The sequence below is a fragment of the Gossypium arboreum genome, chromosome 13 (assembly GCF_025698485.1).
Source record: "Gossypium arboreum isolate Shixiya-1 chromosome 13, ASM2569848v2, whole genome shotgun sequence".
NCBI lineage: Eukaryota > Viridiplantae > Streptophyta > Magnoliopsida > Malvales > Malvaceae > Gossypium > Gossypium arboreum.
Window position 1 is genome coordinate 2,612,319 of NC_069082.1, and position 13,131 is coordinate 2,625,449.

Here is a 13,131-nt window from a genome sequence, read left to right on the forward strand (position 1 = left end):
TTTATCAAGCTTAAATTTTACATATTTATTCCTTAAGCCATTCTCATGGATTAAATTAAAATTATTGAAAAACAATTTGAAGTGTTATAAAATAGCAAAAAATGTTGTTAAATGCTTTGACATGTATAAATTGTTTTTGAGTTAATCTAAAATTGTTTTGAAGTTTTTCGAAACTCATTTTTAACATTTTCGAATGATGGGTGACTAGGATTTTATCAATCCCTAAGATCGATTCCCACTTAGACAGGGTTGATCTCCCTTCACGGGGATAGATTTTTATGTATATCAATACTTGAATTTTATCTATCCCTCTTTAAAGAAGATCAATCTTTTTAATGGCTAGTTTTTCTATGTGATTTTTTCACTCTTCAACAACTATAAACGAGCATAGATTCATTTCTTGATGTAAATGGACTTTAAGAACACTCCAAGAAGCAAGAGACACGCTTTGAAGCATCAAAATGAAGAGAAAAGTTTCTTGTTCTTCATTGCTTCAATTTTCTTTTTTACATATTCTCTAGGGACTTATTATAAAATCCTTAGTCTCCACTCATTTGTTTTGTGAGCTTAATTTTGCAAACACGCACCTATTAGAAATTTATCGTTACCTTTCTTAGTATTGGGAAAAAAGATATACAAATTGTAAATGTTATACATTTTCTTTTAAAGGTAATGATTCTTATAATGAAGTAAGTAATCCAAAACCCTTAGTTGAAGTATATTAAAAAAGTGGAGGTAAACAGTTAGGAACGAACTATTATAAGTTTAAGAGTCCGAGATTTTTTCCTTTGCTATTTTATCTTGGAATAAATTTTAGATTAAATAAAAATTAATTTAAAATATTAAAAAGTAAGAATTGATTAATGTAATAGATTTGAATGGATAGAATTTGGTTGTTATTTTTCACATTCAATTTAATTTCAGGTTTTTTAAATCAGATTGGTGGTCAAATCAGTCAGGTCACGGATTCGTTGGTCTAATTAAAAATTATTAAAAATTTAATTCAATTATTAATTCAATCAATTTTTTAGTCGTTTCAATTTATCTGTATCGACTCTAATTTGATTCAAACAACATTTATTTCAATTTAATATTTTAAAAATTATAATAAGATAAGATAACCATAATTTTTAAAAAACTGATTGAATCGAACCATTAACCGTCTAGGTTTCTTTAAACCAATTGCAAAAAACATTCTTTAATTAAAGGGCTTAATTGTAAAAACAAAAGAGAAAAGGCTTTAACTAAAAAATAAGTTTCGAATGGAATCCAAAATTAAATAATTTATAATAAAGTCTTTAAACAATATTTAAATTTAATTATAAAAGAAAAAGAATTTTTTTTTAATATAGCGGACGTGAAAGTAGAATGAAATGTGGTTTAATAATGCCGTTGAGATACGGATGCCTATCTCTCTCCTCCCTTTCTCTCCCAAACCCTTTCTCCCTTATCGGCTTCACGTTCTCACTTTTTCGCCTTCGCAGATTTTCTTCCCAAACAAACAGAATACCCTTAGAAAATCCGATAAATTCCAAGAAAATTCTCTGTTCTTTTTTTTCTCTCTTCAATTCCCCATTTTAAACAAAGATAACCTTTCAGAAGCTGAAGATCCCCGCCGTTGCCGCTGCAGTTGGATCCGGTTCACTAAGTTCGCAAAATCCGGTTCGGTAAGTTTCTATTCTCGAAGGACGCCACAGTTATATTCCGTCACGGTGCCATTTTGGTTTCTGGAACTAAGAAACCCTAGTAAGAACCGGTTTTTTTGTTTGTTTTCTTTTCGGTTTAGAGTAGAAGTCCTTATGTTTTCTTAGAGCTGGGTAATTTGGGGGGAAAAAGGAAGGAAAACGGTGGCGTTTTGTTGGGGGTGGTATTGCCTCGTACGATTTGATGCCGCAAGAACCGTTGCCTTGGGATCGGAAGGATATTTACAAGGACAGGAAGCACGAGAGGGCGGAGTTGCAGCCACCGCCTCTGTCGGCAGCTCGATGGAGAGAGGCGTCTTCTATGTCGTCTTATCAGCACGGGTCCTTTAGAGAATTCGCCCGTTGGGGATCCGCTGACTTTCGTCGTCCTCCGGGTAAGCTATTACCTCAATTAGATTTAGTTTGTATCATCATGAGATTTCCCGTATGATATTTTTTTTGGGGGTGGGGGGAGTAAGATAGGGTTGATCCATGGGTCTTCTAGGTTTTGATTTAATTTCTTTTGAGCATTTTGATTTTTTGTTGTTCTTTTGTTTCATTCAAGGATATATGTTCATTATTACAGTTGAGGGAAAATCTTTTCCCTTTTTGAGTAACTTTTGCTTTTCTCGTTTTGCCGTATCAAAATCAACGCTCCTGGGTTTTCTGGGCAAATTTTTATTTTCTTTTCATCACGGACATGAATATTAAGTTTCCTTTTTCTTGGGTTTATGGAAAAATGTATTTGATTTTGATGAGTGGGGAACTTTAATATATTTTTTAACATTCTTCCTTCCGCTTTGTTGATGGTAATATTTTGACCTTTTTTTTTTTGTTCTGGTAATAGTAGGAAAGATCAATTTGAGACTTTTAGTATTCGTTTTTTCCTACTAATTAAATTATTTTTTGGGCTAAGAGTTGAGAGATTGATGAAGGTCTTTTGTTTTTTTTTCCTGGGATTTCTAAGAAATACATAAACATCGCATTTTTTTGTGAATTTTCTTTTATTGTTTAAATATTTTATGAAGGTCATGGTAAGCAGGGCAATTGGCACCTGTTTCCCGAAGACATTGGTGGTCATGGATATGTGCCATGGCGGTCAAGTGACAAGATCTTGGATGGTGAGACCTACCGTCAGTCAGTTTCTCGTGGAGATGGGAAATATGGTCGAAGCTACAGTAGAGACAACAACAGAGGGTCCTATTACCAGAGAGATTGGAGAGGTCATTCTTTGGAAACTAGCAATGGGTCACCAAACACTTCTGTGAGGCCTCATGATGTGAATAATGAACAGAGGTCTGTCGATGATATGTTTACCTACCCGTCTCGTACTCATTCTGACTTTGTAAACACATGGAATCAACTTCAAAAAGACCAGCATGATAATAGGACATGTGGTGTCAATGGGTTAGGGACAGGACAAAGATGTGAGAGAGAGAACTCTTTAGGCTCGGTGGATTGGAAGCCTCTTAAGTGGAGCCGTTCTGGAAGCTTGTCTTCATGGGGGTCGGGCTTTAGCCATTCAAGTAGCTCAAAGAGCTTAGGAGGTATTGATTCTGGCGAAGCCAAGCTTGAGTTACATCAGAAAAATTTAGCCCCAGTTCAGTCCCCTTCTGGGGATGCAGCAGCCTGTGTCACATCTGCTCCACCTTCTGACGAGACAACTTCAAGGAAGAAGCCACGCCTTGGATGGGGTGAGGGTCTAGCTAAATTCGAGAAAAAGAAGGATGAAGGCCCTGATACAAGCATTAATAGTGGTGGGGCTGCAATTTCTCTTTGTAATACTGAACCTAATACTTCTCTGAATTCTAACTTGGTAGATAAGAGCCCAAGAGTTCTTGGATTCTCTGACTGTTCTTCTCCTGCTACTCCTTCATCTGTTGCTTGCAGCTCCTCACCAGGTATATATTATATCTTCTTATATGTTTTTCAGTGTTAAGCATACATGTTTAAAACTTGTGTAATATCATTGAAAACCTTCCTTGGGAACCGTATTGTTGCTTACGAGGGCTCTGGGGAAAATAATCCTTGTGCTTTTTTTTACTGTTCTCTTCATTTACCATTTTTTTTACTGTTCTCTTCATTTACCAGCTTTAGTTTGACAGTGATGTGACTTTTATATCGGTATGACCCTTTGTCTGCTCATATGCTATTGATCTTCACTTCTTGCTCCTCCCTGCCATTCACTTAATAACTTGAATATCAAAATATGATAGGTTGGATGGTTTGATATCTATCATGATGATACTGTAGGCCTACATGACAATTTAAATTGATGTTTTAATATGTTCTTGGTATTCTGCATACATATCTTTTTTAGTTGTGATCTTTATTTATTGGCTTTAGTTTGATAGTTACGTGACTCTTGTTGCTACCATGACCATTCAATGGCTTCTTATGCTTTAAGAACTGTTTATATATATGGTTATACACCGTTATACACATACATTCTCGACTCTCTACTTCCTCCTTAAGCTAATTCTGTATTGTCTTAATGACTATGAGGTGTTTGCTCTTTTCCTTCTATCATTTCTAGATTTCAGATTTTGATGGTATCCATGTGGAACCCGGGCTTTACTTTGAAGGAGGGAAAGTGTTAAATATTTGGCAAGATTAGTTGTTCTTTGCTAGGAATTTACCTTTGTCCCAAAATGTATTAATGTTGAACTTCGCTTTCTTCGTTTTTGACTCACTTATTCTCAAGTTATTTTCTTCTAGCTTCAAAAGCCTGTCCAAATTAGGTTACTTTTTAGTTCCCTTTAAATGGAAATTATCTAACTGCTGGATTTCAAATAATAACCCTGCTATCTGTGCCCTTTTCCTTGTGTTGAGTAGTTTTTGTCTCATTGATTACCAAAACATGTTCCTGGTTATTGCAGGCGTGGAAGAGAAATCATTTGGTAAAGCTGCAAATATTGATAACGATGTTAATAATTTGTGTGGTTCTCCAAGCTTTGGGTCTCAAAATCAGCTGGAAGGGTCATCTTTTAGCCTAGAGAAATTGGATATTAACTCAATTATTAATATGGGCTCTTCACTTATTGATTTGCTTCAGTCTGATGAGCCTAGTACAATGGATTCTAGTTTTGTTCAATCTACCGCTATAAATAAATTGCTACTATGGAAGGGTGACATTTTGAAAGCATTGGAGATGACTGAATCTGAAATTGATTCTCTTGAAACTGAACTTAAGTCATCGAAAGATGACCCTGGAAGGAGATGCCAATGCCCAGCAACATCCAGTTCTTTTCCTGTTCAGGAAAATGGAAAATCTTGTGAAGAACAGGAGGCTGCATCTAGTATGATTCCTCAACCTGCCTCTTTGAAAATTGATCCTTCCAATGATGTTCTTGAGGTCCTGCAAGAAGCTAATGCTGATATAAAGGATGGGGTCATTGATAGTCCTGGAACAGCTACATCTGATTTTATGGTATCGTCATCTTTGGAGAAAGCAGAGTCTCTGTGTGATGTTGTGAAGGTTCAGGATTGTTCTGGTAATTCTAGCTCTGCTCAATTGACAACAATGGAACAGGTGATTTTAGCTACTGATTCTTGTAATGAAGAGGCTGCTGCAGTCGTTTCTGGGGAAGGCAGTGTACTTGTAAAGATTGATAATGAAGCTCATGTTCCAGAATCTTCAAACTCTGATGCTGCTGGAGAAAATATGACATGTGATGTAATATTGACCACGAATAAGGAATTGGCAAACAGAGCTTCTCTTGTATTTAAGAAATTATTGCCGAAGGATCAATATAGCATTGAGATTTCTGAAATTTCCAATGCTGTATGGGGGCAGATTAGTTCTTTGATCAGGGAAAAAATTGCGATGCGGAAGCGGCACTTAAGATTTAAGGAGAGGGTTTTAACGCTCAAGTTTAAGGCCTTTCAGTATGCTTGGAAGGAAGATATGCTTTCGCCAGCAATGAGAAAATATTGGGCAAAGTCTCAGAAGAAGTATGAACTAAGCTTACGTTCAACCTATGGTGGCTACCAAAAGCATCGGTCCTCGTATCGTTCTCGAGTTACTTCTTCTGGTAACTGTTTGAGACTCCTGCTTCAGAATTTTTTTTGTGTTGTTCTGGTATGATTTTGCATATGGTTGATTGGCATTACTTTAATTTAAGTACATGTTGCAGTTGATTTTCCTCTTGCCTATCTATTTGATTATTCATCTACTTGAATGCATTTAAGGAAAGTGTTTGATGATTATTTCATATAAAATTAAAGTGTGGTTCATATTAGTTCCTCTTGAATGCAATTATCATAAAGTGTTGCTGATGATCGGTATGCGAAATAAAAGTGAATCTTGAATGGAGAAAAGGAGAAGACTTACCCCTCTTTTTTTAATAATATACACGTGGATAATCTAGCTTCAGTTCTCTGAGGCCTGGAGAATATTTGTTAAAGAACTCTATGGTACATCAAAGCAATTCAAGAGAAGAATTTTGTCGCTTGATTTTAATTCAGATAATAGTAGTCAACAATATGAAGGTTAGCAAAGCTCCTATGAAAAATCATTATATTTGGATGCTAGGGTCCTCTGAAGAGATGGTTGTTCTAGCTGAATCTTGTAAGGGAAGATGCAGTATTAGACATGTTATGGATTGAAATATACCTTTTATTTGCACAGTGTGTCTATATACAAGTTTTTTAAATGTTCTTTCATTCATGGTATTAGAGATACTGGGTTATTCATTAATAAGTGGAATACATAGAAGGTAAATAGTACATCATAAGCTAAACCTGTGCTGACGAAAAGCCAACCCACGATGAATAGGGAAGGTATAGTAGTACTGCAAGTAAAAGACTAACTATGATTTCTTGGAATTTTGTTACCAAAACTAGTCTACCTCATTCCTCTCCCAAGTTATATTTTGTGAATGTAGGGGTGGGTGCATTATTCTCAATATGCCTCGTGTGTTATATATGTGAGCTGGTAATACTGATTGCTTGGCAAGACTATTTTTAGTTGAATGCTTTGTTGTTGGGTCCTATTCTGGAAGATGTGATAATCATATCTGATTTGACAATTGCATGTTGCTGCAAATGTTGGACTGTCAAATGAGATAGCTATGATCTATATTCTCAAACTTTCTGAAGAACCGTGATCTCAAGAAATTTTGCATCATGTCAAACAACTTTGGATTTGCATGGTTGTGTCATTGAACTAGGATTTGCTCGACTGGATGGATTTGGGTTCACCTAGTGTGTTTTATGGTTGGAAATTTAAGTATTATGAAGAGTCAAAATGCACATGGAACTTATGGCATCTTTTCACTTCTGTAGGTAGTTTAATGTCTGATGCATTTAATGCAACATAATGTTTGCCTCACTGCAATTGCATTAAAATGCAATTTTTGCTGTAGTGCTGTTTTTTCATATGCTTGTGGCAAAGTAAGTTTAAAAAATAAATGTTTCCCTATATTTTGTTTCGCTTAAATGACTTTTTCCTGTGCTAACTGTATATCTAATGCTAGCTGTTTTATTTTATTTAATTTTATTGTTCCATATGGATGTATTGCTTGTCAATTTTTAACTAGTTCTGCTGCATTGTGTACCACTAATCGATTGATAATTTCTGTTCCTTTACTTTATGTTCTTTGAGATTGTTTATTTAAGGATTTAGCATTTATCAGCATGTTCTCAATGAATTTTGGGTTTGTTTTTTCAGCAGGAAATCTGGTCTTAGAACCTACTGCTGAGATGATAAATTTTACAAGCAAATTGCTTTTAGATTCCCATGTCAAGCTTTACAGGAATGCCTTGAAGATGCCAGCATTAATTTTAGATGAGCAAGAGCAGCTGTCGAGGTTTATCTCTAGTAATGGATTGGTTGAAGATCCATGTGCCATTGAAAAGGAAAGAGCTTTGATCAATCCTTGGACATCAGAAGAGAAGGAAATTTTTATGGATAAGTTGGCTGCGTTCGGGAAGGACTTCCGAAAAATTGCCACCTTTCTGGATCACAAGACGACTGCAGACTGTGTTGAGTTCTATTACAAAAATCACAAGTCTGAATGTTTCAAGAAAACAAAGAAGAAGCTTGATCTGACTAAGCAGGGGAAGTCCTCCGCGAATACCTACTTGTTGACATCGGGAAAAAAGTGGAGCAAGGAATTCAATGCTGCATCCATTGACGTTCTTGGTGCAGCTTCAGTCATAGCTACTCATGCAGAAAGTGGCATGCAAAAGCATCAAACATCTTCTAGTAGGATCTTTTTCGGAGGGCGTTATTCTAAAATATCTCGAGCTGATGATAGGATTGCTAATAGGTCGAGCAGTTTTGATATTATTGGGAATGATAGAGAAACTGCAGCAGCTGATGTCTTAGCAGGTATATGTGGTTCGTTGTCTTCAGAAGCCATGAGTTCTTGTATCACTAGTTCTGTTGATCCAGGAGAGAGTTTCCACCGTGACTGGAAGTGCCACAAAGTTGATTCTCTTTTCAAAAGGCGTTCAACATCCAATGTTGCTCAGAATGTTGATGATGGTACTTGTTCAGGTGAGAGTTGTGGGGAAATGGATCCTGCTGATTGGACAGATGAGGAGAAGTCTGTCTTTATACAGGCTGTCTCGTCTTATGGTAAAGATTTTGCAATGATCTCGCGATGCGTTCGAACAAGATCCAGGGATCAATGCAAGGTTTTCTTTAGCAAGGCTCGCAAATGCCTTGGACTGGACTTGATAGATCCAAGAACTAGAAACTTGGGAACACCAATGAGTGATGATGCCAATGGTGGTGGGAGTGATACAGAAAATGCTTGTGTACTTGAGTGCCTGGTTGTTTCCAGTGATAAGTTGGGATCTAAACCGGAGGATTTGCCTTCCAATATAGTGTGCACGAATATGGATGAACGTAATCCTACCAGCAAACTAATTTTGCCAACTGACCTGAATGTACCAGACGAAAACGATCGGAAGCTAGTAGATCATAGAGATTCTGAGGCAGTGCAAACTGTGGATTCTGATGCGGGCCGGGCTGAGCTGATTACTGAATGTAGTGTGGATATGAATATTGATAGCAAGGCTGGGTCACTGCAGGTTCAGAAAAGTGTTGTTGCTTTGGGGAACCTAAATGCAGGAAGGGATGTTACTGAACAGGGTGTTTCTGTTGCAGTATCAGCATTTCTTGGGGCAGCAGCTTATCCTTGCATTCCTAGTTTAGATTCTGTGGCTGAGTCCAAACCTGCTACTAGTTTGTATGAACATGATACAAAATGCAGTGCAGAGACTAGCAGCCAAAGTATATGTAGGATGGATTCGAATAAAGCCACAGATGAATCTGTTGGTAAAAACTCTTGTTCAAGTTTTAGCTTGAGTGCCAAAGGTTTGCATCAGATTCCTCCTGATTTGGATTCTGCCAAGAAGCCTTCCGTTAGTAATAACTCTTCTGCTAATGGTTCTGCATTGCATGATTCGGATGCACTTCGATGTGAGAAAATTTGCAACCTAGATAGGCTGTCATCAACACTTGATTACAAGGAGAATGAAACCAAACAAGCCCAAAAATCTGTCCGTGAAGATGAGTCTGGTCGTCTATCCGGAAAGACCTCTGTGAATATTACCGAACCCCGCCGGATCTTAAGGGGTTATCCCTTGCAAGTTTCAACTTTGAAAGAAATGAACGGTGATGTTAAAGGCCTTGCAACATCCAAGACGGGCTCTGCTGGTCCGTGTTTGGCTCAAGAATGTTATCTTCAGAAGTGCAATAGCTCAAAATCAGCTGCTGAGCTTCCACTCCTAGTGGAGAATTTAGAACAAGCCAAGGATCGTCCGAAATCCCATTCTAGGATATCAGATACAGAAAACCCTGGCAGGAATGGTAATGTTAAGCTTTTTGGTCAGATACTAAATTCTAGTTCCCGGGATGATAAGGTATCCCATTTTTCGAAACAGAACACAAAACCATCAAATTTGAAACTCATTGGTAATAATGTTGATGGAAACTCAAAGTTCGATGCAAATAATCATGTAGCAGAAAATGTTCCGAAGAGGAGTTATGGTTTCTGGGATGGGAAAAGGATTCAAACGGGGTTGTCATCTTTGCCCGACTCATCCATTTTAATGGCTAAGTACCCCTCTGCATTTGCCAATTATCCTCCCACATCCTCATCTCAGATGGAGCAGCAGGCATTGCAGACTGTGGTCCACAGTACTGATCGAACCTTGAATGGTGTCAGTTTCCCCCTCAAGGGAAATAAGCAGCAACAACGGTGAGGCCCTCATTGTACCAAGGTTATGCCATTTAGTCTATCCTGTCCTAATCATTTCGATCTGTTAGTATATAGATTTTGGTATGTTAGTATATTCGTGTTGTATTTGTATTCTTTTTGATATTATGTCGTGTTTTTAGGTTGTTTTTTTTCGTCTGGGCTCAAAATAAGGTTGAGCTTGTTTGAACTTTGTTAATGGTTTTTTAATAAAAAAAAAAAATCTTCTTTCATGCAAAGACGGCATGTGGGATATCTGGCGTCCTTTGTAAAAATAACACCCAAATTGACAAAAATAATTGACATTGAAAATGTCAATAAAATGTGGCTGGCAGTAGCCACCTTTTATTAATTTATTCCCATGAAGTGTTGCAATTGTATATGTTTATCAAGTCAATCTTTCAAGAGCGAAATATGCATTAAAAGTGTCTGGTACAAATAAAGAAACACTTCAAAACATGTAAAGATCAACATACAATTGGGGGAGAAAATGATTAGCAGAACATGTCTGTTGATGAAGAAGGTGTTGCCACCTGAAGAGAAACTGGATTCCATTCGTCTTTCCTGCAATAACCATCCTTAAAACCGACGACATCCAAATGATTTGCAGCACCAACAGAAACAGAGGATTCCCTGATATGTAATTGTTTTGCTGCTACTGCTCTCAATCGATACCGTTCAGCCCTAGAGCCGATAACCTGTCCTAATATGGATGCTGCAATTGTGAAAGCCATAGCTGTCTTTGGCATCAAAACAGATTTCCGGAGCATGGCTATGAATGGAACAGCCGCATGGACAGCCACAAACCAAGATGGTGAGAACTTTTTGGTATGCTCTCTCCATATCCCCAACGGAACATTTGCCGCCATGCCTAACATCCCTATCACCATTACTTTGGTGGGCAAGGATTGAGGGCGGAGGCTCTTGGCAAAAGCAGTTTTTGCCAGTGCTGCCCGGGCTGCTACCACTGCAGGCGGGCACTTGAATTTCATTCCTGGAGGTGGCTGAAAAACTTTAGCAACAAGTGGCAAAACACCCGTGACTGCCCTATATGATTTTGCTATTGGACAGTTACCATTTTGCAGCCATTCATTGCCCGATGCTTCGTGATTGGAATTTCTGCCCTGAAACATGAAAAGATTTTGATGATGATTGGTTTTAGGTCTCAACTCTAAACTACCATCAGTGAAGAAATGGGTACATTCTGCGAATCCAAGTTTGATTACCTTTGAAGAAGATTCTTTCTTTGATGGTTTTGATTTTCCATTTTGATTCTTCCACTTATTAGAGAACGCGTAGAAACTGAAAGGCCCTCCTAATCCAAATGATGAGAGACTAATGGTGGCTGCCTTCGCAGCCAAAGGATTGAACTCGGGTGGGGCTGTTTCAGGCTCTGCTTTCTTAACATGCAAGGAAGATCGTTCCGACAGTGGAACTACTCCATCCTGACCATGAAAAAGCCTGAACGCCACGTCAAAATTGGGCCCATCTTCAAAAATCGGGCCTTTGGCTCCTCGTACCTAAGGCATAGAAGTGAAAAGCTAATGAGATCACGAACCAAAGACATGATGCAAGAAGCGTAGAGCTCTCATGATAGACATGAAACTTCAAATCTTACCGGCAAGGGAAAGGGCAAAGCCGACGAGAACGAAAAGTTAGTCGGCTCATTAATGTTGCTCAAAAATGGACATCTAAGGATTTCCATTTGGGAAGTTGCAGAATCCTCATTTAAGCTTCTAAAGTTAAAATTCATTTCAGATAACCTCTACAAAGAAACATAATTACTATTAAACAAAGTCGCTAAAAGCACGAAAACACCTCATTGATACTAAGCAAAAACATTAACATGTTAACAGTTTGCGTAAAAACCGATCGAACTCTAAGCATATCGAAATCCTGAAACAACTATACATTACAAAAAACAGAAAAACAATTTGGTTATGTATTGCCATAACAACATGTAGACAAAGACTAGCATTCAAAGAGCCATATTTATATGAATAAATCAAAGCCCATATACATCAACATTGTTGATCAAATTAAAGCAGTCTAATCCAGAAGATTGTGAACTTGTTACTCGGACTCTTCGATATAACCTATAAAGATGCTCTGAATATATGCAAAAAACATAGAAAAATCTATGGAATACATGGAATTTACTAAAATCATTCTTGAATGAATGTAAAGCTAAAGAAATTGACGAGTCATGTTAACAAATTACACTAAAAAATAACCTGAATACAATACATGTTCTTCATAGACAAGTAAATGGTAAACTAAAAAACAGTAGAAAACAGGGGGAAAAAAGATGAACCATTAAATAAAAATCTGAAACAAACCCATCAAAGATTAAGAAACTGATAAACAATTAGAATCAAAAGGAAGGTAAAAAGAAAAAGGCATTACAAGCAACGAATAAGGCAAAATCTATCCAAAAAAACCCAGAAAAAAATAACTGAAAATTTTGTACCTTTCGGCAGATAGAACAGGATCAAGAAGAGCAAAAAAAAATGGAAAAAAAAATGAGGGTATTGGACTTTGAGAGAAAAATGAAAAGAATGAGAACAAAGAAAGGAATCAATGGAGTTAGGTGGCAATAAAGAGCATTTAGAAAATTTATGAGACGTTCACAATAGTTTGAGAGAGTGGAAACGACGCCGTGGTCAGACTTCTTTTTGGAATGGTCATCGTTGGCGTGTGGCGGCCATTATTGTTTCTTTCCGAATTAATGGAGTATTTTAAAGATTATTGGGTAAACTTCTATGAGTAAGTTTACGTTTTATTTATTTAATTTTTAAAAATTACGAAATTATCACTAAATTATTCGAAAATTTTTATTTAAGTCATTGAGATATTAAAATCATTATTATATAGCAGTTTCTGTTTACACTGTCTGTACTAATTGGAAACTTTTTTTTTTCCTTTCTCTTCTGTAATTCAGTTTTTTTCATGAAACATTTTTTAATGTTACGAATTGCGAATCAAAATCCAAACAACTTTTTTATCTGATCTTCGACATAGATAGTCAGATTGATTTGGATTTAAGGTATGTTCTTCTACTTGTTGATGGGTACTAATCTATTGTATTGATAGTCACTTGGAGCTCGCTAGTTAGACTTTTTTTTAAAAAATAAAAAACTTAACAGTCCAATGACGTAAATAAAAACTTTCAAATAGTTCAGTGACTTGATTAAAAATTTTCAAATAATTTATTGATTATTTTATAACTTTTTGATGTT

General features: G+C 36.8%; 2 protein-coding genes across 4 annotated transcripts; one reads left to right on the plus strand and one right to left on the minus strand.

Annotated features, from left to right (window-relative positions):
* The first annotated feature begins 1,352 nt into the window (after positions 1-1,352).
* On the plus strand, positions 1,353-10,131 carry LOC108463731 (uncharacterized). Its single transcript, XM_053024385.1, is given in 6 exon segments — positions 1,353-1,667; positions 1,787-2,077; positions 2,711-3,583; positions 4,562-5,716; positions 7,357-9,856; positions 9,858-10,131. Coding segments are annotated over 5 exon segments (4,824 nt in total). The 5' UTR covers positions 1,353-1,667; positions 1,787-1,887; the 3' UTR covers positions 9,964-10,131.
* Positions 10,132-10,267: 136 nt separating this feature from the next.
* On the minus strand, positions 10,268-12,610 carry LOC108463732 (uncharacterized). 3 transcript variants are annotated; one of them, XM_017763637.2, is made up of 5 exons: positions 12,363-12,610; positions 11,511-11,657; positions 11,119-11,412; positions 10,968-11,016; positions 10,268-10,886 (listed from the first exon to the last, which is right to left on the minus strand). In XM_017763637.2, the coding sequence occupies exons 2-5, from the start codon at positions 11,643-11,645 to the stop codon at positions 10,387-10,389; spliced, it is 978 nt and encodes a 325-aa protein (XP_017619126.1). In that variant the 5' UTR covers positions 11,646-11,657; positions 12,363-12,610; the 3' UTR covers positions 10,268-10,386. The 3 variants fall into 3 exon arrangements, with proteins under 3 accessions (XP_017619126.1, XP_017619125.1, XP_017619124.1); XM_017763636.2 differs by having other exon boundaries at positions 10,268-11,016; positions 11,511-11,628; XM_017763635.2 differs by having other exon boundaries at positions 10,268-11,016.
* Positions 12,611-13,131: the final 521 nt, after the last annotated feature.